The 25,104-nt window shown below is 43.7% G+C and overlaps 1 protein-coding gene across 29 annotated transcripts in view; it reads right to left on the minus strand.

The window, feature by feature from the left end:
* Positions 1-25,104, minus strand: part of LOC109889919 (calcium/calmodulin-dependent protein kinase type II subunit gamma) — a 111,685-nt gene that overhangs the window by 6,203 nt on the left and 80,378 nt on the right. For 2 of the 29 annotated variants that reach the window (XM_031823501.1, XM_031823496.1), the window contains 7 exons: positions 20,940-20,983; positions 14,948-15,031; positions 12,288-12,332; positions 11,673-11,727; positions 6,252-6,350; positions 3,852-3,986; positions 1,623-1,698 (listed from right to left, as the gene is read on the minus strand). In XM_031823501.1, the coding sequence (XP_031679361.1) occupies positions 1,623-1,698; positions 3,852-3,986; positions 6,252-6,350; positions 11,673-11,727; positions 12,288-12,332; positions 14,948-15,031; positions 20,940-20,983 (538 nt within the window). Of the gene's footprint in view, positions 1-1,622; positions 1,699-3,851; positions 3,987-6,251; positions 6,351-11,672; positions 11,728-12,287; positions 12,333-14,947; positions 15,032-19,857; positions 19,891-20,939; positions 20,984-25,104 lie in introns of all 29 variants that reach the window. The other 27 variants (XM_031823504.1, XM_031823499.1, XM_031823502.1 and 24 more) reach the window with 16 other exon arrangements.

Raw genomic sequence — 25,104 nt, forward strand, 5'->3', positions numbered from 1 at the left:
CCCTTGAACTTTGCGACCTTTTGCCACATTTCAGGCTTCAAACATAAAGATAAAAAACTGTATTTTTTTATGAAGAATCAACAACAAGTGGGACACAATCACGAAGTGGAACGACATTTATTGGATATTTCAAACTTTTTTAACAAATCAAAAACTGAAAAATTGGGCGTGCAAAATTATTCAGCCCCCTTAAGTTAATACTTTGTAGCGCCACCTTTTGCTGCGATTACAGCTGTAAGTCGCTTGGGGTATGTCTCTATCAGTTTTGCACATCGAGAGACTGACATTTTTTCCCATTCCTCCTTGCAAAACAGCTCGAGCTCAGTGAGGTTGGATGGAGAGCATTTGTGAACAGCAGTTTTCAGTTCTTTCCACAGATTCTCGATTGGATTCAGGTCTGGACTTTGACTTGGCCATTCTAACACCTGGATATGTTTATTTTTGAACCATTCCATTGTAGATTTTGCTTTATGTTTTGGATCATTGTCTTGTTGGAAGACAAATCTCCGTCCCAGTCTCAGGTCTTTTGCAGACTCCATCAGGTTTTCTTCCAGAATGGTCCTGTATTTGGCTCCATCCATCTTCCCATCAATTTGAACCATCTTCCCTGTCCCTGCTGAAGAAAAGCAGGCCCAAACCATGATGCTGCCACCACCATGTTTGACAGTGGGGATGGTGTGTTCAGGGTGATGAGCTGTGTTGCTTTTATGCCAAACATAACGTTTTGCATTGTTGCCAAAAAGTTCAATTTTGGTTTCATCTGACCAGAGCACCTTCTTCCACATGTTTGGTGTGTCTCCCAGGTGGCTTGTGGCAAACTTTAAACGACACTTTTTATGGATATCTTTAAGAAATGGCTTTCTTCTTGCCACTCTTCCATAAAGGCCAGATTTGTGCAATATACGACTGATTGTTGTCCTATGGACAGAGTCTCCCACCTCAGCTGTATATCTCTGCAGTTCATCCAGAGTGATCATGGGCCTCTTGGCTGCATCTCTGATCAGTCTTCTCCTTGTATGAGCTGAAAGTTTAGAGGGACGGCCAGGTCTTGGTAGATTTGCAGTGGTCTGATACTCCTTCCATTTCAATATTATCGCTTGCACAGTGCTCCTTGGGATGTTTAAAGCTTGGGAAATCTTTTTGTATCCAAATCCGGCTTTAAACTTCTTCACAACAGTATCTCGGACCTGCCTGGTGTGTTCCTTGTTCTTCATGATGCTCTCTGCGCTTTTAACTGACCTCTGAGACTATCACAGTGCAGGTGCATTTATACGGAGACTTGATTACACACAGGTGGATTGTATTTATCATCATTAGTCATTTAGGTCAACATTGGATCATTCAGAGATCCTCACTGAACTTCTGGAGAGAGTTTGCTGCACTGAAAGTAAAGGGGCTGAATAATTTTGCACGCCCAATTTTTCAGTTTTTGATTTGTTAAAAAAGTTTGAAATATCCAATCAATGTCGTTCCACTTCATGATTGTGTCCCACTTGTTGTTGATTCTTCACAAAAAAATACAGTTTTATATCTTTATGTTTGAAGCCTGAAATGTGGCAAAAGGTCGTAAAGCTCAAGGGGGCCGAATACTTTCGCAAGGCACTGTATGTATGTAAACTCACGTGTAAGCCTCGAAGTCTCCGTTGTTGATGGCCTCAATCAGCTGCTCAGTAATCTTGATGATCTCCTGTTTGCGAGCTGAAATCCGGTGAACGATAGATAGAAAGATGGCCAGATGGAATTAGAGAGACCCTAAAAGTGCTCCGGTCAGAAATACTTGATCAGCATGCAGAACCCCTCACACCCATGCTTCACCTAGCTCACTAGCCCTTTCCTGTATTTCCTGTATGCAGAGACTGCACTCACAATGCCATAAAAGCCTATTGTTGTTTGGATGTACAAAGACACAGCAGCACTACTGGGGACCACCAATCTCATAAAAACAACTCAACTCTAACTGCAACTCAGCTGCAGTCCAGCTCCCTCCATTTCCATTCGAATAGTCTGCTCTACCCAAAGCACCTGGCAATGTTTGAGTTTTTGAACAGTTTCCCTTCCCTAAATCTCAAGTGCATGGAAACAGTTTCTAATTCTCCTAGGTAACTTCAGATGTGTTGATATTTTTGTTCTATAATTCCTGGTCTAAACCTCAACTATGGTCTACAACTCCATCCTCAACACTCATCAGACAAGTGACACACAAACCAACTGGGCTCACTGAAATGTCATCTGGGAGGGTGACACACAGATAGCCCACTACGCCAGACAGCCTACCAGCAGAGTCGAGAAATTCCACACAGCACACAATCCAGCTTATATATATACATATACACAGTACCAGTCAAAAGTTTGGACACACATACTCATATCTGAGATTCTTCAAAGTAGCCACCTGTTGCCTTGATGACAGCGTTGCACACTCTTGGCATTCTCTCAACCAGCTTCATGAGGAATGCTTTTCCAACAGTCTTGAAGGAGTTCCCACATATGCTGAGCACTTGTTGGCTGCTTTTCCTTGACACTGCGGTCCAACTCATCCCAAACCATCTCAATTGGGTTGAGGTCAGATGATTGTGGAGGCCATGTCATCTGATGCAGCACTCCATAACTCTCATTCTTGGTCAAATAGCCCTTACACAGCCTGGAGGTGTGCTGGGTCATTGTCCTGTTGAAAAACAAATGATAGTCCCCCTAAGCGCAAACCAGATGGGATGGCGTATTGCGACATAATGCTGTAGTAGCCATGCTGGTTAAGTGTGCCTTGAATTCTAAATAAATCACTGACAGTCACCAGCAAAGCACCATCACACCTCCTCCTCCATGCTTCACGGTGGGAACCACACATGCGGAGATCATCCATTCACCTACTCTGTGTCTCACAAAGACACGGCGGTTGGAACCAAAAATCTCAAATTTGGACTCATCAGACCCAGGGACAGATTTTCACCGGTCTAATGTCCATTGCTTGTGTTTCCTGGCCCAAGCAAGTCTCTTCTTCTTATTAGTGTCCTTTAGTAATGGCTTCTTTGCAGCAATTCAGCCATGAATGCCTGATTCACGCAGTCTCCTCTTAACAGTTGATGTTGAGATGTCTGTTACTTGAACTAATTTATTTGGGCTGCATTCTGAGGTGCAGTTAACTCTAATGAACTTATCCTCTGCAGCAGGTAACTCTGGGTCTTCCTTTCCTGTGGTGGTCCTCATGGGAACCAGTTTCATCATAGCGCTTGATAGTTTTTGCGACTACATTGACATTTTTCTGATTGACTGACCTTCCTGTTTTAAAGTAATGATGGACTGTTGTTTCTCTTTGCTGATTTGAGCTGTTCTTGCCATAATATGGTCTTGGTCTTTTACCAAATAAGGATATCTTCTGTATACAACTCCTACCTAGTCACAACACAACTGATTGGCTCAAATGGTTAAAATTAACTGCCTTGTTAAAATGTACTTTTAACAAGGCACACCTGTTAATTGAAATGCATTCCAGGTGAGTACTATCAACCTCATGAAGCTGGTTGAGAGAATGCCAAAGATGTCATCAAAGCAAAGGGTGGCTACTTTGAAGAATATCAAATATAAAATATATTCTGATTGATATATATTCTGAACACTTTTTTGGTTACTACATGATTCCATATGTGTTATTTCATAGTTTTAATATCTTCACTATTATTCTACAATGCATAAAATAGTAAAAATTAAGAAAAACCCTGAAATGGTACCATATATATATATATATAAAAAAACTGCGAGCACACCTCTGTTCATATTCCCACAGGAATTATGAACTGGCAAAAAGCAACTCAAGCCTGGCTTTATAGAAGCTGCCCCAGGGCTGTCTAACTTACTCAGCTGCACGTTGCTGCCCCCTGGGGCCACGGAGGGTGGCGCAGGCAGAGCTTGCTCTAAGTCAGGACAGGAGCTATGACCTGAACTTTTCCAATTAGCAAAAGTGTGCTTAGCATCGTCATGCAGTGGGGCAGCTGGAAGACAACATGACAACAGCAACAAAATGGCAACCATGTAAGCGATCAAATCAGACAAAAAAACACACAAAAAAACTGATAGGACAAGAAGACCCGTTTTCTCAAACTGGAATAATGTGCACACAAATGGCAGTTGTTACATTGTCTGTATAAGTTAACATATAACTTCACACAGGTCTGAGAGGAGCACAATACCCATATGCAATTGAGTTATATAAAGGATATGTTACATAGAAACCAAACTTAGAAGGACATCCACACACTAATAACTTAGATATACCAATGGGCATAGCGTCACACAGACAGCAGAAGATGAAGACACTGTGGCCAGCAGGGGGCAGCAGTCAAGCACTAAACCCAGTTAAAGGCCACCACTGAGGAGGATACTGCCTGAGTGAGGAAGAAGGAGAGTACAGACAGACAGAGACACCTCAGGGACAGGGGTGGCTGTTTAGTGAGCAGATGACAGAGCAGGCCAGTCTAGGGGTGGCTCTCAATTGATCTCAAAAGTCTACAATGCCTTCATCTCTTCAGAGACCTGATGAGAGATTTGCTGCTGTCTGACCAGCAGCAAAAGGAGAGAATGCCTTTAGGCTTATTGAAATCCAGCCTGTGTCTAGTCCAGCTTGTTGTCTGTCTACAGTCTGCTCAGCTGTCAGGCTGGGTGTCTGTGTCAGGGCCATGGGGAGAGATAAATCAATTAAAAGGCCAGTGAGCCTCAGAAGGTCAGCATTATTTATTCTCTCTGTCAGAGAAAGGAGGGGAAGAGAAAGGGACAAAGGCGTAATGTGGGGAGAGGAACGGAGAGAGACGCAGAAGCTACATGTAGGACACTGGGTCCCAGATTCAGGTTTTCACTTCAGTGAGTAGGGAAAGCCAACAGTGAACGCATGTCTGTGCAAAACAGTGTATATACACAGCAAGTGAGCACAGCATGGTAACGTTTTTGTCATAGCAATGCGGATACGGGACATGCTTTTGGCAAGGTCTGAGAGGGACTGGAACAGGCTGAGTGATAGATAGGACAGCTGAGTAGCGTCAGTCTGATGAGCTGACACAGAGCTAAGCAGGAGAGATGTGAGACATACAATTTAAAATGTCACACTGAGACGCAGGAGTCACACTCACTCCAATCACTCAGCAGCAATCTGGAAACTTTTAATGGTGAAATGTTTTTGGTATTACATTTTTTGGATCCCTAAATCACTGTCCGTGTCAGAATACCTGTACTTGCGTTCTAAATAGTTGGAATTTTGGATATGCGAAAAAAGACAGTTTTGTAGTATGTGCATTTTAAAAAAATTAAATATGCTTTAAATGCCAGGATTTCACACATATTTCCAAATGGCCAGAATCTAAGCAATTGTGCATTAGATTATGCATTCATTAGGATGAGCCCAGTATGCTGACATTGTTGCATTTGTTTGTACTAAAACAGTATGTTCTAAATAGTATGTACTATTAGTACACAGGATGAGGTTTAAATTGGTAGTAGGCAAGCCAGATTTCGGACTCGGCCATTGGCTAATGACTGTCCAAACTAATATTGTCTTAGTATGCATTTGTCTGAAATACTTTGATAAAAATGATTAGTGATTGTAATCATTTGTTCATTTTTTTGGGGTGGGCAAGTGATATTCATGTGCACAAACAAACAGAAGATCCTGCAGCTGATATAACTCTACTGAAGATAGTGAGGGGGACCTTGTACAGTGTTGTCCCATTCGAGACAGTCTTCAGCTGGATACAATCCGTATTGCCGAAGTTCTAGCACTGTAGCGTGCTTGAAATGTAAAGGCTATTTCTGATTGAGCCGACATATGCATATATTGTTATATTCAGCACTTCAAAAAGAACAGTCTTGACATTTGTATCTTGTATTTTTTTAGTTGTTAAAATAGCATAAACAAATAGTTAGCATTATCTGATGTTTTGGTGACTAAACTAAATGTTATCATAGTAATTCACAGAAAACAGATTTTCTGCAGGCTGTTTACCGTGAATGCAGTCTCCGCTAAAGTGGGAACATTGCCTTTAAATGTCAATCGGGCTACAACACGAAACTACAGCACTACGGATTGAATCTAGACCCTAATATTAATGGAGGAACAGTATTATGGGGACAGTCTTAGGGGGATAGTATTATGGGGACAGACAGCTTCAGGGGAACAATATTATGGGGACAATATAAATGAGTTCATAGGGGGAAAGGACACAAAGGTCAGAGTTGAGAGGAGAGGGGTGGTACTGCTGCTGACTTACAGGCGGGTGGGCAGTGAGGGGGCTGAGCCTGGGTCTGTTCCTCACTGGCACTGCACTGGCTGACCATTGCACTGTCCACGCTAGACCCGCACGCAGACACTGCCCCCACCGCAACACACACACGCCAGAGAGAGACACAGGAGGATCAGACACAGTTCTGTACACTCTACTATTTTACCAAGAGAAAACAGTACACCCCCAACCTGACCATACACTAGCAAAACCCGCCACACGTTATATATCCCACCACCTCCGCACACAGAGACACACAGGGAGGGGTGTGAGAGTCTCCATCACAACTAGCCAGAGAAACAACTAGCCAGAGAAACATACACGCACCTCACAAATCAGAAGACACCACAGTGTTACATGTTCAATATCTGACACAACGTTAACTCCTTATTTTACATTCCAGCTGTGCCAATCTCCTCGGAGGAGAGTGTGTATAGCCACTTGGCCAACACTCCGTATCTATGTCCCAATCGCAGCTCTTCACAGCACTCTTTTTGAAACAACATCGTTGCTGAGAGCCACCGAGACGCATACTGTCATACAGCTCCACTGTGGAGGAGACAAGAGGGTTCCAATCTGTCACTCCAACTTTCTGCCAATGCTTCTCTTTTCTCTCCTACAACATACTGTAACTTAACTTTTTCCACATTTTGTTGTGTTACAAAGTGGGATGTAGTAAAGTAAGGAGTTAATTGTTATCTTTTTGTCAATGATCTACATAAAATAGTCTGTAGTGTCAAAGAGAAATAAAAATTCTAACATTGGTAAAAAAAACATGAAAAATCAACCACCCGAGTCAATACATGTTAGAATCACTGTAGAACAAAAAGAAGTTGATGCTGGCTTGTAAATAATGCCTGAACAGCCTTTGTGCAAACAAACTCCCAGAGGTAATCAAAGCACTCTCATGTAGTGGGAAAATGAAAAGGCCTTTAGTGTATTACGGCTAATGTGTGGCGAGAATTAAAAAAACACAATGTAACATCAAATAATAAATGCAATATCATAAAAGTAAAAAACTGTGTACACATGAGCTCGTTACCAAATGTTCGTAAGAATGGAGAACAAAAATATAAATAAACCCCAAACCAATTTACTTTGGGACCCCCCGGAACCAAGAGGCAGCCACGGTTAAGGAACATCATGAAACGTAAATGGAGCATCATTGAAAGTGATCCTACTCTGTGTGACGTGTTCACTGAACTCTCAGCATTCTCTTACAGTATAAGTTGGTGTGCAGCGACCTCATCCTAGTAACTAAGACAAGTTAGCTCCCCAAGCCCACAGGCAACTTCCCATGTGGTAAGTGCAATCACTGCCATCACACTGTAAAAACAAATATGTTTGGGGGACCCTTGTGGACTAAAACCTATAAAGTGCAATCCTTTGTCAACAGCAAAACGACCTATGTGGTGTACAGGCTGGAGTGGCCATGTGGGCGCTTTTACATAGGATGTACTAAGAGAAGGCTCAAGGACAGGGTGTCTGAATATGCATATGCTATAAGGACTGCTAACAACAAATATCATATGGCTAAACATTACAGACAGGTTGGCCATGGCAGCCCAAACTCTCTGAAAGCCATGGCCATTGAAGTGGTTCCCAGTTCTAGCGATCGTCTCAAACACCTTTAACGCAAAATGTTCTGGATCTTTAAACTAAGGGTCACTGTATTGCTAGGTCTAAATGAGGAAATTGATTATTCACCCTTCCTGTAAGATATATATGGTTTACAAAATGTTTTTGTGGGAGAAAAAAAATTGTTCTCTTAAATTTGGTAACATGAGCTCATGTGTACACCATTTGTTTTTTCCTTTTATGATATTGCACTTATTTTGTTGTGTTTCATTTGCATTATTCCATGTTTGTTTTGTGTATCTTTGTATCTTAAATGTGTTTCCTTCCTCAAGCTTTTGGTATGGTAATGATTTGAATCACTTCCTGTGAGAGCTGGGATATACACCCATTTGTTCACCACTATTCTTTGTCACCCTGATAAAGTGTTGTAGCCGCAACACGTCTGTGTCTTGTTATTCTCGCCACGCATAAGCCGTAAAACATTAAAGGCTTTTAAATTGTTCCACTACATGAGTGTGCTTTGATTACTTCTGGGAGTTAGTTTGCACAATGTCTGTTCCGGCATAGTTTACTATCCAGCATCAACTTCTTTGTATACTGTAGTATTTTATCCCATGATCAAAGAGCACCTCATGGATTAACTATACTGAACAAAAATATAAACACAACATCCAACAATTTCAAAGATTTCACTGAGTTACAGTTCATATAAGGAAATCAGTCAATTGAAATAAATTCATTAGGCCCTAATCTATGGGATTTCACATGACTGGGCAGGGGCGCACAGAAATTAACATTAAATGCAGTCAGCATTCCAATTCCACACTCCCTCAAAACTTGAGACATCTGTGGCATTGTGTTCGGTGACAAAACTACACATTTTAGACTAGCCTTTTATTGTCCCCAGCACAAGGTGCACCTGTGTAATGATCATGCCGTTTAATCAGCTTCTTGATATGCCACACCTGTCAGGTGGATGGATTATCTTGGCAACGGTTAAATGCTCACTAACAGGGATGTAAACACATTTCTGCACAACATTTCAGTGAAATAGGCTTTTTGTGCATATGGACAATTTCTGGGATCTTTTATTTCACCTCATGAAACATGGGACCAACACCTTACATGTTGCGTTTTTTTATATTTTTGTTCAGTATATAAACCAAAGAAGCGCTCCTTTCCTATGTTAAAATCACCTTTGGCAGCAATTAAAGCTACAGAGTCTTTCTGAGTAAATCCCTAAGAGATTTTCAAACCTGAAATTTGAAACACTTGTCCATTATTATTTTCAAAATTCTTCAAGCTCTGTCAAATTGGTTGTTGATAATTGCTAAACAACCATTTTCAGGTCTTGCCATACATTTCCAAGCAGATTTCAGTCAAAATTCTAGCTTGGCCACTCAAGGACATTCACTGCCCTCTTGGAAAGCAACTCCAGTGTAGATTTGGCCTTGTGTTTTAGGTTATTGTCCTGCTAAAAGGTGAATTAATCTCCCAGTGTCTGGTGAAAAGCAGACTGAACCAGGTTTTCCTCTAGGATTTTGCCTGAGCTTAGCTCCATTCCTTTTATTTTTTATCCTGAAAAACTTCCCAGTCCTTAATGATTACAAGCATACCCGTAACATGACGCAGTCACCACTACACGTTGTATTGGATTTGCCTCAGATATAACACTTTTGTATTCAGGATAAAAAGTGAATTGCTTTGCCACATTTTTTGCAGTATTACTTTAGTGCCTTGTTGCAACCAGGATGAATGTATATTTTATTCAGTACACGCTTCCATCTTTTCACGCTGTCAATTAGGTTAGTATTGTGGAGTCCATCTTCAGTTTTCTCCTATGACAGCCATTAAACTCTAACTGTTTTAAAGTCACCATTGGCCTCATTGGACTGAGCGGTGTCCTTAATCTCCAGCAACTGAGTTAGGAAGGACGCCTGTATCTTTGTAGTGACTGTGTGTATTGATATACCATCCAAAGTGTAATTAATAACTTCACCATGTTCAAAGGATCTTCAATGTCAATTTTTTTTTTCCCATCTACCAATTGGTGCCCTTCTTGGCAAGGAATTGGAAAACCTCCCTGGTCTTTGTTGTTGAATCTGTTTTTGAAATACACTGCTCGACTGAGGGACCTTTCAGATAATTGTATGGTGGGGTACAGAGATGAGGTAGTCATTCAAAAATCATGTTCAACTATTATTGCACATAGTGAGTTCATGCAACTTATTATGTGACTTGTTAAGCAAACGTCTACTCATTAACTCATTTAGGCTTGTCATAACAAAGGGGTTGAATACTTTTCAGACATTTCAGCTTTTAATTTTTTATTAATTTGTAAAAACTTCAAAAAACATAATTCCACTTTGACATTATTGGGTATTGTGTGTAGGTCAGTGACCAAACATCTAAATTGAATCAGATTTAAATTGAGGCTGTAACACAACAAAATGTGGAAAAAGTTGCGGTGTGTGAATACTTTCTGAAGGTTCTGTAGGTCTCTGGAAATACTGTACGACGTTTGACTTTCATCGATTCCGGTGTCTATGAGTGCACGTCTATATCTGTGTCTCTGTGTTTAAGACCTGAAAGAGGCCTCTGTGTTGGCACATTTTGTCACCCTCTCTCAGAATGTGGGGCCTTTTCGCTCGTCGGTAGGATGACGTCAGTGCCAGAGAGCCTGTCGGTCCTGGAGTCTGTTGCTATATCTCCTGATGACTTGAAACGAGGGTGCCCTTGTAAAAGCCTGCAGCGCAGCCCCTCGCCCACCACTTGTTAACACTGTTTAAGCAACCAGTTAAAATAGGACGAAGTTGTTATGTAAACACAGCAGTTTGGACGAGCAGTAAAAAGGCCACGTTTTCACACCTGCAAACCCATCGTTTGACGACTTCTGAACAGGACAGCTCTGTTATCCATGTTATTGAGCTCTGAGTGCAGACTGATAGCGCACATGCGCAAGCAAACACACACACACAGACACACACACACACACACACACACACACACACACACACACACACACACACACACACACACACACACACACACACACACACACACACACACACACACACACACACAGGTTTTAGAGTGGTGGAGTCCCAACTCTTTAAGCCCAGGGGAACTGTGAGACCAAGAATAGGGAAACTAGGGACTTTCTAAAGACATATAAGGCCTTCATGTGCTAGTTTTGTAATTTGTTCAGACAAAGCATAGTCTACGTCCACGGCTAGACCACCCAGTATTCAGCTCCGTCTCTCACAGTCTGAAAAGCTAAGACTACTGTGCTATTTTTCATTCTCAGCAAGACATTTCCTTTCACTCTGTAGGAATACTAACTTCTTTGACTTCTCCACAGCAGCTGTAAGGACCAAAGGAAAGGCTATTCTCCAATATGGCAGTGCTTCCTCATTCCCTCTCTAGCCATATAATGTATACTCATTTACAAACACCTTCCATCTGTGTTTACCTCTCCTATAGGGTACATTTCCCAGATGCTCACAGGCCCAGACACCAGCCTGACAGTTAACTCAGGCCATCAAAGGCTTCCCAGGCCTTGATCATAATCGATTCTCTTTCTAAAGAAATGAAGGAGAAGGATTGACAACACAGGAACACATGAATGATCATTTATGTATCCCCATTTCTCAGATAACTATGGCTTCTTCAATCACGTGTATAATATATACTACCTCAAGAGGATCCACTGGCCAAGATCTGAGGCCCATCTTGAACTCTAGCCCTGTCTTTCTGACCAACACTTTTGCAGACAGATATATAGATAGAAGACGTGCGAAAACATGCAGAGTAGATGAACGTTGGGCATACCTTTCCTACCTTTCACATCCTCCTCTTCTGTGATGTTACAGCTCTCTGTAGAGCCCTGTAGGGGAGACGAGTGATGGACAGAAACATGGAGGACAGAGAGGAGGAGGAGAGACAGAGATATAACAGGAGGAAAAAGAGTTAGTCTGTGTGCTGAGGAATGACTTGGATGGGGCCTTTCCCAGGTGGACGGACGCTCCTCTCGGAGGAACACAAACCCTGCACAAACCAGCCAGGCAGACAGGAGGGCGAGCGCATGAGGACCCACACCAAACACAGCCTTTTGGTGAGGTGGTGTACAAACTCTGTGTTAAGGGTATGTGTTTGTGACTTTTTCGGTGTGTGTGACTTTTTTGGTGGCTGAGCCAGTTGGGCGAGTGAGGGACTGTTGCAGCAGTTGCGGCTTGTGTGTTTTGAGGGTTAGTGCGACTAAGTTAGTGTGACTGTCAGTAGACGTGGAGTGGTTAAGCGTTCATGGCCTCAGCGTCGCTCTAAGGTATCTTAGTAGAGCTCCAGCCATTCTGAGATACCTTAGTAACCACGCTAAGGTATTTTAGCATTAGTATTAGTATTAGCCTATAGCGGCTATGGGATTAGAGAGGTGCAGTAGTGGCTTACCTTGGTGCCGTCAGCTGGGTTGTGCACGACAGTGGTCTGTGGTTCCTAGGGGAAGCAGGAGAGAGTTTAACATGCGGCGACCACCAGGGAAGGCCCAGGGCGTGTGGGACACACACAGTCCACACGCCCGATGCATGTAAACACACACACACAGCGCCAAGCACACACGCAACAGCACAGAGGCAGCAGAGGGGCTCCGTCATGGGGGGGCGACGAGACAGGATGGGGTTTTGAGAAGTAGACCATACTACAAACTACCCCATTTCACTAGAGGAAGGAGCTATGGACTATGTCACTTATCATTGGCGCTATCAGACGTAGAAGGGGCCTCTACAACGTAAAGAAACAGAGGAGAGGGGACACACACACAGACAGAAAAGGCTGCAAAGTCTGAATTGAGGATGAGGGGATTGACTGGCTAGGAGATTGGATCAGCAGCCCCCCCCCCCTCCAACCTAGACCATGCCGTCACAGTCAGTCACCATGGAAACACTCATCGCAAAAGCGCCTAATAGCTTACAAAACTGCATCACAGACACCCCCAATGCACTCCCACATAGCACACCCCTGGACCTTCCCACAGGACACTGGACTACAGACTCAATCTCAACAAAACCACCTACATATGAAGATGCAGTCCCTCAGATAACGAGGCCATTAGGTTAAAGGGATGGTGCGACGTTTTGGCAATTAAGTCACGCAGAGACATACAAATGGTATCCATGAGTTAATCTCTGGGTTAGTAGAAAGAAGGGCTTAGTCGCCAGATTGTTGCACTGTCCCTTTAAATGGTACCACAGAGCCTGACATTCTGCCCTTTGGGACGTTTATGCATCGTAGCTGATCAGAAAAAGCTTGGAGGCTGATATGGCATAGACAGCACTGTCTTGGGATGACTGACAGATCAACTGAGCGGTGACCCAGAGAGACAAACCATCCTTTAACACTGACCACATCAGCCAATGAATCCACAACAACAGCAAATAGCTTACCGGTAGCCCTACTGGAGAAGAGTAAGAAACTTCCCAATCATTTTGATGGAGGTGGTCCTCTGATTTGGCTCTGATAGAAAAGGGTTTCTCTTAGCCTGGGCAGGGCTCTAGAGTGATTTGGCTCTGATAGAAAAGGGTTTCTCTTAGCCTGGGCAGGGCTCTAGAGTGATTTGGCTCTGATAGAAAAGGGTTTGTCTTAGCCTGGGCAGGGCTCTAGAGTGATTTGGCTCTGATAGAAAAGGGTTTCTCTTAGCCTGGGCAGGGCTGGAGTGATTTGGCTCTGATAGAAAAGGGTTTCTCTTAGCCTGGGCAGGGCTCTAGAGTGATTTGGCTCTGATAGAAAAGGATTTGTCTTAGCCTGGGCAGGGCTCTAGAGTGATTTGGCTCTGATAGAAAAGGGTTTGTCTTAGCCTGGGCAGGGCTCTAGAGTGATTTGGCTTTGATAGAAAGGGTTTGTCTTAGCCTGGGCAGGGCTCTAGAGTGATTTGGCTCTGATAGAAAAGGGTTTCACTTAGCCTGGGCAGGGCTCTAGAGTGCGACCATGTTACTTGTATATGCGACCTGGAATGTGAATTTAGGAGCAGCAGTGCGCCTAGAAAAATGAAGGATTCTAGCCTTCTCACCTCAAATATTTAGCATTGTGCTCCTAAATGTCTTTGTGTGTGCCTACATTTTTCAACTTAGGCGAACACGTGCTCATTGTTAAAAATGTCAGTGTAGAGCCCTGCTGGGTGCCTGATTGACATTCCACAATTCTTGCCAAACACCCTTGCCAAACACCCTGGCTAAGATTCTCTCCCTCCTACAGGTTTCTAGTCTCTCTCAGGTCACTGGAGCTCAGTAGTTTGTCTGACAGACACCACTATACATGCCTCTAGGCTTTTCCCCACAGTTCTTTCCTTCCCCTGTAAATGTTCTGTTAACAGAGTAGAGGGGCAGAGACAGGACTGGAAAGGGAGGTTCAATGTCACTATAGATGAGTTGTATTATTGAAATGTTGTGTGGGTGCCCTGGGGGAAGGGTTCACAAGGAGATACGTGTAGATAGAGGGACTGCATATTCCATACAATTGGGATATCTCTGTTTCCTGACATTTCTGGATCCTGTTTTACCCATGGTTTTAATGAGCTTTTGAATTTCCTTGTTTTGAATTTGGTATCAAGTTAAAAAATATATATATTTTGACACACCCCGGTTATTGAGCTAGCGTCCTGTAAATGTGTAGCATATCAAATCCCCAGCATTATCACGGGACAAATACAAATACCCACAACGGACCCCTAGGAACATTCAATCGTGACATTGTGAATATATTCTAAAATACCATTATCTGTGTATGTTTTGTTGTGCGTTGTCATACATGTCTGTCTTTGACAAGAAAGTAGGATTGGGTATAACAGGAGCCTAGTGAGAGTGGGTCACAGGCACAAACCAGTTGTTCGGTTTAAAAACCATCAAAACCATCGTCAACATCACACTTTTTTTCAAAATGGAGGTGAAGAGGAGAGGGTGGAAGGAACGGAGGGAGAAAGAAAAGGGAGAGTCAATAAAGAGGGGATGAGACAAACAGATGGCAAAAAGCAAGAACTGAACACAAACTTAGGGACTAATCCAACGGAACAGGGGGAGTAAAGCAACAATGAGAGAAACCAAGTATAGATGAGATACCATTGGTGCTGAAGATGATATGCTGCTGTCTTTGGTGCTGCTGGTACTGCTCACTACACTGTTTTTACTGTTGTTTGTCTGCGGCTGGGGCAAAAAAAACAACAACACAAAATGACTTCTACAGAGTATACTGTATGTATATATGTAGGCAGACCCATGGGACTGTTCAGCCCCAGTCTACGAGGCTGAGGTGCAGGTCGGTGAGTGTGTGTCATGGAAGAGATATCTTCTTCAGGCTACAGTAAACAATGTTGTCTGCAGAGACTTACGCCTGCAGTGCGCCTGCCAATGTGTCCGGATGGTGTTTTTCCAGGGACAATTGTTGTCTGTACAGTGTGCACTACGCACTTGCTTTAATTCAGCAGCAGTGTTTTCCCTTTGATACATAAAATTACTGCCTCTTTTGAAAGTCAAAAGGAATTTGTAGGTGCAGAAAGACGCGCTCTGAAGACATTGACACTTCTGTGCGAGCAAATGTACATTCTTGACACGCTAAATTAATTTAGCGATTTTCTTTCATTTCGGAAATGCCTGTGTGGAGGTCTCCAATTGGGTGTTTGAAGTGGTTTTGAGTCCGTGTCTACCTCTTGAGTGTGATTTCTCTTGTTGCATTACAGTCTACAATCTTTGCAGATATTGCACACGGTAGTAACATTTCTAAATACACAGGAATATCGAACACATTGTAAAAATCTCTTAACGACTTTGAGAGTAGAAGTAGACAGGACCCAGCACTTCAATCTCAACATTGATTGGTACCTGCCAGGGTAAAGAAACCACTGTCCCCGGGGACAGCATGGAACACAGTCTGCACCACCTTGTGGAATCAGATCAGAACAAGCACTTAACATCTATGGACCACAAAGAGTCAACCCAGACAGCCAATATCAGATGGCTACAGAATCTGGTTAAGGAATGAAGAGTAAGTGACTAGCGGTGCCTAGTTGTCTGAGTCTGCGCATGCAGTGAAAGGCCTTGATGAGAAGGTTGTTGTTTCTCCCAAAAGGTTTAGGCATGTATGTATCTGGAGGATTTCCTGAGTAAGACAATGAAAAGTAAGTTGCATGGAGAAGAAAGCCTCTCGCCAACAACCCCACAGCCTGACTGTTGTGTCAATAAAGAGCACTAGGCCCTAGAATATCTTCAAGGCAAATAAGAATGCAACTAAAATCGCAACTGTCCCTTTAACAGAGAGTCTTTACAGATGAATTCATGAGAGGTGTTGAAAAGTAGGATCTGTCAATAAAAGGTTAAGAGCAATATGCTGTTGAGGTTTCAGCTGGTACCGGAGTACTTTACTGGTGATAAAATGTCCCAGACAGAGTAGCCTTTTGACACCGTCTCTGACGTGCTCACACCGATACTGAACAAGGCCCAGCTCAATGCTCACCTTCCCCAGAAACTGAACCTACAGTACACGCGTCAGACATTAGTCCGGTGCTACCACTCCTCTCCTTCTCTTATAACAGAAACTACCGGCTAAATAATCACAACTACCCATGAAAGGGGATGAGATGGTTGTGATGGTGGGCACATTTGATTGTAGTATTATTGTTCTAAGCAATATGGACATTCTTATGGTTTTAATGGACCCACAATAGGTTTGAAGAGAGCATGTTAAACACTCATTCCATCCCAAGAGTAATACAAGCAAAGCTTCCGTGTCTAGTTGAGCCGTTCCAGCTCTGGGGTAGAGAACCTGACTCTGATAAGACTATAATACTGTGTAGCCTACTGTATATTTCTAACATCGGAATCTTTACATCAAAGAGAACACGAGCTGTCATCGTTAAGACGGCGTCATCTCTTAAAACTAGAATCCTTAATTGCTACATCCATTTTTTAACTTAGAAATTAATAATATTTACCCATTGATTCTTGAAGAATATAACTTATATGCATCATGAGCTTTATTTACGCTACACTACACTATATCAATGTTATAAATATAATTTAGACTAGCTTTAAATACAATTTATTGATTCATTTTCCTGGTAGGCTCACAGATTCCCATTTCAATTCAATATAATATACCTTTTACAATTAGACTGAAAAACAGCTGACCTACATTCAAACCCAAACCACAAATGACAGCTACTCTACATAGCATATCTTTTCATGGAGTGTGTATGGTGTTGTGGGGAGTGTGCAGTGGTGGTAAGCATGGGGCTTGAGATAGTGCTGGGGTGGGTGAGGTGGTGCAGGATGGCCAGAGAAGAGGGGTCCAGGCTGTGGGATGAATCCTTACAGTGGGCCCCAATGAGGCTCTATGGCTACGTCTACACAGGCAGCCCGATTCTGTTATTTTTTGTACTCACTGGTATTCTGACCAATCACATCAGATCTTTTCACATAAGATATTTTTCAGTGCAGATCTGATTGGTCAAAAGACCAATTAGTAAAACATGATCAAAATTTGGCTGTCTGTGTAAATGCAGCCAAAGACATGTGAGGTACACTACATGGCCAAAAGTATGTGGACACCTGCTTGTCGAACATCTCATTTCAAAATCATGGGCATTAAAATGGAGTTGGTCCCCCCCCCCCCTCTTTGTTGCAATAACAGCCTCCACTCTTCTGGAAAGGCTTTCCACTAGATGTTGGAGCATTGCTGCGGGGACTTGCTTCCATTCAGCCACAAGAGTATTAGTGAGGTCCAGCACTGATGTTGGGCAATTAGGACTGGCTCGCAGTCAGCGTTCCAATTCATTCCTAAGGTCTTCGATGGGGTTGAGGTCAGGGCTCTGTGCAGGCCAGTCAAGTTCTTGCACACCGATCTCAACAAATCATTTCTGTATGGACCTCGCTTTGTGCACGGGGGCATTGTCATGCTGAAACAGGAAAGGGCCTTCCCCAAACTGTTGCCACAAAATTGGAAGCACAGAATCGTCTAGAATGTCATTGTATGCTGTAGCGTTAAGATTTCCCTTCACTGGAACTAAGGGGGCTAGCCCTAACCATGAAAAATAGCCCCAGGCCATTATTCCTCCTCCACCAAACTTTACAGTTGGCACTATGCATTGGGCAGGTAACGTTCTCTTGGCATCCGACAAACCCAGATTCGTCCGTCAGACGGCCAGATGGTGAAGCATGATTCCTCACTGCTCCAGAGTCTAACAGCGGCATGCTTTACACCACCCCAGCCGACGCTTGGCATTGTACATTGTTGATCTTAGGCTTGTGTATGGCTGCTCGGCCATGGAAACCTATTTCATGAAGCTTCCGATGAACAGTTATTGCGCTGACATTGCTTCCCGATGTAGTTTTGAACTTGGTAGTGAGTTTTGCAACTGAGGACAGACGATTTTTACGCGCTTAAGCACTTGGTGGTCCCGTTCTGTGAGCGTGTGTGGCCTACCACTTCACGGGTGAGACGTCGTTGCTCCTAGATGTTTCCACTTCACAACAACAGCACTTACTGTTGACCGGGGCAGCTATAGCAGGGCTGAAATTTGATGAACTGACTTGTTGGAAAGGTGGCATCCTATGACGGTGCCACGTTGAAAGTCACTGAGCTCTTCAGTGAGGACATTCTACTGCCAATGTATGTCTATGTAGATTACAAGGCTGTGTGATCCATTTTATACACCTGTCAGCAACGGGTGTGGCTGAATCCACTAATTTGAAGGGGTGTCCACATACTTCTGTATATTTAGTGTAGGTACTGTAGGTGACTGCACATGCAAGCACTCCACATCTCTTGTGCCCCATCCTTACTCAATTCCGGCCTCAAGGTCTGCAGTACTGCTGGTTTCTATCATTCCCATCTAATCACGGAGTAATTCAGACCTGGGACACCAGGTGATTGGAATCTCTGGTCAATCAGTAACACTGGTCAATCAACTGCCAGGGAGTAAATAGAGCCAGCAGTAATGCGGATTTGACTACCCCTGTCCTGTTGGTCACTACAGGCTGGGATTGGATGACCATTTCAGAGTGTTCTTTACCCTGTGACATTCTCTGTCCTGTGACATTCCCCAAAAGATGTATCGGTCACTACTGGGTTGTTGCTGCTAAATATGATTTTGTAGGCAACCAAGACAGAAAAAATAAAAGTGGGAAAAAAAGAGAAAGTTTCTCTTAAAGGGGAAAAAAACATGAGGGTTCAATAAATCCTCCAAAACTTGAAAAATAAAGAAACAGAAAATATAGATATTTACAATGGCACAAATGCACCCTATTCCTGTTGCTAGGCCAAGTCTGCTGCCATGGGATACACTACCATTGCCATGGTAATCAGTGCGTCTCTGGAAAAGTGGAATGGGGGGTCACTTGTGTGTCTCTCTCCTATACAGACAAATGTTCTCTCTCCTATACAGACAAATGTTCCGTAGGTTTTTTCCTGCATAAAAAAAAAACACTGACCTATCTATGCTATTTCTTTTCTGCTACAGTTCTTTTTTCCCGGCTCTTTGGAGGGTTGTGAGGGAGAGACCTTGGCTATGGTTTTGGGGTTTGAGTTTCTGGCTTGATACTGACCTACAGCTTCTTTCTGGGCAACCCTGGAGCTGTGAGCCAATGTGAGGGATGAAGGGCCTACTCTGGGAGGGTAGACAGTAGGCTAGTGAATCCATAGACAGGTAGGCTTGGCCTGGCTGCTGGGGAGAGCATTGAGGGGAAATGCAGATGCAGGAACGGGCTGGTGTGTGTTTCTTTTGCGTGTGTGCATTTGCTTGCGTGTCTGTTTGCGCATGTATGCGTGTGTTAGCCCGTGTACTGTAGATACTGGTTCTGTGGAAGGGAAATGGTTATGGTGGTGGGAATGCTGGAGATGTTGGATGGAGTTGAGAGAGCCAATGGAATTCCAACAAGACAAACTGCCACAGACCCTCGAGCATCTCAACCGAGAGAGAAAGAGAGAGAGGGAACAAAAGAGAGAAGGAGATAGAGAAAGACAAAGCAGATCTCACCATCAAACAAACACTGGAGCTGGACTTCCTTTTCTGAACAGATTGCAACAGAGAGGAGGGGAAAAACAGGGCATCATAGGGAAAAATGAACCAATAAAAATAGAGGGGGGAAAAATGAAGCTGCCAGTTAGATCCCACAGAGAAAAACACATCCACAGGAGCTTGAAGAAGGACAAACGGGAAACATAGAGGGAGTTGCTTTCCACCAATAAAATAAAATGACATAGCTGTAAAGCAATATGGATCCGTTAAGTCATATTCAACAAATTCATGATCATGACCAATGATATCATGCCACAGATTAAACACCTGCGTGTGTCCAATGGAAACCTATATATACTTGTGACCTGCAGTGTTTGACATGACACCCTGATGAAGACGGCTTAGCTCTCGAAACGTTGGTAAATAAATGATTGCGTCGGAGCTACTAGAATGTGCAGCTTTTCTTTTTAACGTTAAGGCGGGTTGTGTTGCTTTAGACCTGGTTATTGTTTGGCCTTTGTCGATCATGGCACTTCACTGCATGCACTGACTCCGTGTTGAAAACCAATGATCTTTCAGCATGCGGATCACTCGGATCACTTAGGATCAGAGGAGAGGTTTTGCTGGTGGAAAAAAATCGTCCTACTTGTCTTTCTGTGCTAGCTGTCTGCACACACAAAGATACACACTCACACACATCCAAACTGAAAATCATAACTTTACTATCAATTACTATGGGTGTAGATTATATACCATTTACACAATCTGGACAGCTGATATGGAGAGTGAAGTAATATATATCTATAATAACCTATAATACCGTTCCCCCCCAGCAAGCGATATTTCAACTGCCTGTCATTTTATAAACATTACAGACACTGAGTTGTGAGACGTCTTAAGAAGTAAGACGTCTTGGGGAAGGGGAGACCAAAACGTCTCTCTATTCCCACGGCATACACTGGAAATCTGTCTCCTAATGCCAACGCACTTCTCAGGAAAATAGAGATATAGCAAGAGCAGAAGAGAGAGAGAGCTCAAAAGACAGAAGAAGAGAAAAAGAGACGAGGCACAGAGCTCCCATACAGCTCAAAACCCCTTACCTTCACTCCACCATCCGACTTCTTGTTGAGTAAACTTTTGCATGCTGAAACAGAAGAGGGAGAGGGACAGACATTAGGACGTGACTGGCTAATCTAGAACAAACCACGCCCAGCGTCAATCAACCAGGAGCCATAGTACTGTCGGAGGAAAATAGAGGACAGTGATGTCACGAGCCTCTGTGGTCACTGAGGTGAAGACCTGCTCAGTAGAAGACCTGCTCAGTAGTCATCTGACGCTTGGACATTGAAGACTGTAGGGAGCAGGGTACCTGTATGTACAGTGAGAGCAGGGTGGTACAACAGTACCGTTTCCTTTTCAGCATGCCTCACAGACATATGATCACATATCACATACATGCTCTCGACGCCACACACACTGTACATACATTGCAGTACATTGCAAACGCTCACGTAGAAAAAGAAAAACGACAGAGAGTGAGACATATAAACACGCAGAGAGACACAGAGACGGAGAAAAATAGACACACAAACACATATATGTGATAACCTTCAATCAGGTCTCACAGATCCTCAAAGTCCCTTACCTTCCATTGAAAAATGTAGGAAGGAGGGCAAGGGGAAAAAAGGGCAAGATGTTTGTTTTTTAAAGGTCAGTATCTTCATATATCGTGACAACAGGCACAAATTGGACTCGGGCTCGTTCGCAGGTGGTTCATGCGATGGTGGTTGGTGGGTCATATCAAAAGCTTGGCATGCATTATCCACAGCAAACTACAGCTCCCAGGGTGCAGCTCAGCTCCTAGAGTGCAGCCCAGCTAAAGGGTGCATCGTAGGGGAAAAAAGGGAGACACCCTGCCTGCCAGGCATCTAAAGCCTAGACTGTACTGCGGTTGTAAGCCGTAACCAATATATCTTCGTTCAACTGCTGCAATTAAAACAATTGAATTTCATCTATCATCCAGATGGGAGAAACAAGACAACAAACAGCAACAGAAAGGGCCGAGGAGTCGTGTCCAAGTGTTACTCAAAGCTTCTGTGGGCGTGACCCATCACCAACCAACTCAAGCTGCCAGTGACATAGTGCTGTTCTTTCACCATAGGAAGGTTCACGACGGGAAGAAATCAAACGGAGCAAGCAACACCGAAAGAGATAAAACGAGAAAGAAATCAGAACCACCCAGGTGCATCTGGTAACCCATGCAGGCTTGCAGAGGCACAGATACATGCTGGCTGGTTGGAGGTGCCAGTCCATGCAGGCGAATGCAATGAGGCTGTGGGGTATTAGCATCAACTGGGAATTGATTAAGATCTGTGGATGTTAATTGGACTGATTTGCGGAGGGAAAGTAGGGTGTGGGTGTTTGATTGGACTGATTTGCGGAGGGAAAGTAGGGTGTGGGTGTTTGATTGGACTGATTTGCGGAGGGAAAGTAGGGTGTGGGTGTTTGATTGGACTGATTTGCGGAGGGAAAGTAGGGTGTGGGTGTTTGATTGGACTGATTTGCGGAGGGAAAGTAGGGTGTGGGTGTTTGATTGGACTGATTTGCGGAGGGAAAGTAGGGTGTGGGTGTTTGATTGGACTGATTTGCGGAGGGAAAGTAGGGTGTGGGTGTTTGATTGGACTGATTTGCGGAGGGAAAGTAGGGTGTGGGTGTTTGATTGGACTGATTTGCGGAGGGAAAGTAGGGTGTGGGTGTTTGATTGGACTGATTTGCGGAGGGAAAGTAGGGTGTGGGTGTTTGATTGGACTGATTTGCGGAGGGAAAGTAGGGTGTGGGTGTTTGATTGGACTGATTTGCGGAGGGAAAGTAGGGTGTGTGCGTTTGATTGTTATTTTGTTTTTAGAGCCCAAACGTTCGTTGACAAAGAGTTATTTCGTGGAAAGAAAGAGACATGCACACACTAGGTAGGTAGACTGGCACACATATTGTGCATGCACACACACACACAGTCCTATTGTATCAGTGCTGTGACTTAGTGTGCATTAATAACCTAAGCTAAATCAGGTTAATGTTAAAAGTGTGAAATATGTCTGAATATAGACAAAATAAGGCCATTGTCACCTGACAAATGTAATTATTATGGAAAGGAGAATTCTGTCTGCTATCACACAGCCTCAGACAGCTCTGAATATAGCAGACTAACCAACATCATCATTAAGTTTGTAGACGACACGACAGTGGTAGGCCTGATCGACGACGACAATGAAACAGCCTATAGGGAGGTCAGAGACCTGGCCGTGTGGTGCCACGACAACAACCTCTCTCTTAATGTCAGCATGACAAAGGAGCTGATCATGGACTACAGGGAAAGGACGGCCGAGCACGCCCCCATTCACATCGACGGGGCCGAAATTGAGTAAATCACTGGGGCCGAGCTTCCTGCCATCCAGGACCTCTATACCAGGCGGTGTAATTGTCAAAGACTCCAGCCACCCAAGTCATAAACTGTTCTCTCTGCTACCAGACGGCAAGCATTACTGATGCACCAAGTCTGGAACCAAGATGAGCCTGAATAGCTTCTACCCTCAAGCAATAAGACTGCTAAATAGCTAGTTAAACAGTTAACTAAATAGCTACCCGGACTATCTGCATAGAACCTTTTTGACTCATCACATACGCTGCTGTTACTGTTTATTATCTGTCCCTTTATTCCTAGTTATATTTACATATCTGCCTCAATTACCTCGTATCCCTGCACATCCACTCTGTACTGGTACCCAGTGTATATGGCCAAGTTATCGTTACTCGTTGTGTATCGATTATTACGTGTTTTACTTTTCTATTATTTCTCTATTTTCTTTCATTCTGCATTGTTGGGAAGGGCCCGTAAGTAAGCATTTCACTGTTAGTCCACACCTGTTGTTTACGAAGCATGTGACAAATACAATTTGATTTGATTTGACTCCCTACCTACGTGAGAGAGTGCGCGTGTGACAATGAGAACTATGTCTGTCATCTTCAATTCTCATTTCTTTAGAACATCACACAATGTTAATGCATTTTCAAGGGCTAAAATAGAACTCCTTTTATTTCTGACGCAGTCCTACCTCTCCCATCTCCTCATTGGTTTATAGAAGCAGGTACCCACGTGCAATCTCCTCATTGGTTATACCCACGTGGGTGATTGAAAAATGAACTGTGTTGCTGGTTGTCATGGTAATACTATGAAAGTTTAGATGCCAATCACCATATAAGTTCAAAGATGAAAAAGCCTGGAAGGAGGAGAGATGACTAGAAACGATTCGGTTGACTGTTTTATGTGTGGATTATTTGTCGGAGTAGAGGACCTTGTACATTTCAGGTAAAATAACAACCTAATGTTTATATCCCAGGACCAATTAGCTAGCAAGTGCAAGCTAACTAGATAAATTGCCATAAATGTTTAATGCTTTTCGACCTGTCCCCAAATTAGTGTAATTGGTTCAGAGTTTGTTTTGATATTTTAACCTGTGTGTCGTGATCGTGTTTGGTGTGAGGGGACAAAATAAATGTATGCACGATGGCGCACGCGCGCAGCCGGTTTGGGTTCCGTGTAAGCCTTAGGGAGGGCCAGCCTTGGTCCAGAGTCCTGGATCACTCAGAGGGTTCTGTCCCTTCCTGGCCGGTTCCCCTCTTTCCACTGGGATTCTCTGCCTCTAACCCTATTACAGGGGCTGAGTCACTGGCTTTACCGGTGCTCTTTCATGCCGTCCCTAGGAGGGGTGCGTCACTTGAGTGGGTTGAGTCACTGATGTGATCTTCCTGTCTGGGTTGGCACCCCCCTTGGGTTGTGCCGTGGCGGAGATCTTTGTGGGCTATACTCGGCCTTGTCTCAGGATGGTAAGTCGGTGGTTGAAGATATCCCTCTAGTGGTGTAGGGGCTGTGCTTTGGCAAAGTGGGTGGGGTTATATCCTTCCTGTTTGGCCCTGTCCGGGGGTATCATCGGATGGGGCCACAGTCTCCTGACCCCTCCTGTCTCAGCCTCCAGTATTTATGCTGCAGTAGTTTATGTGTCGGGGGGCTAGGGTCTTTATGTTATATCTGGAGTACTTTTCCTGTCTTATCTGGTGTCCTGTGTGAATTTAAGTATGCTCTTTCTAATTCGTTCTTTCTCTCTCTCTCTCTCTCTCTCTCCATGGGACCATGCCTCAGGACTACCTGGCATGATGACTCCTTGCTGTCCCCAGTCCACCTGGCCGTGCTGCAGCTCCAGTTTCAACTGT

The sequence above is a fragment of the Oncorhynchus kisutch genome, linkage group LG4 (genome assembly GCF_002021735.2).
Source record: "Oncorhynchus kisutch isolate 150728-3 linkage group LG4, Okis_V2, whole genome shotgun sequence".
Lineage (NCBI taxonomy): Eukaryota > Metazoa > Chordata > Actinopteri > Salmoniformes > Salmonidae > Oncorhynchus > Oncorhynchus kisutch.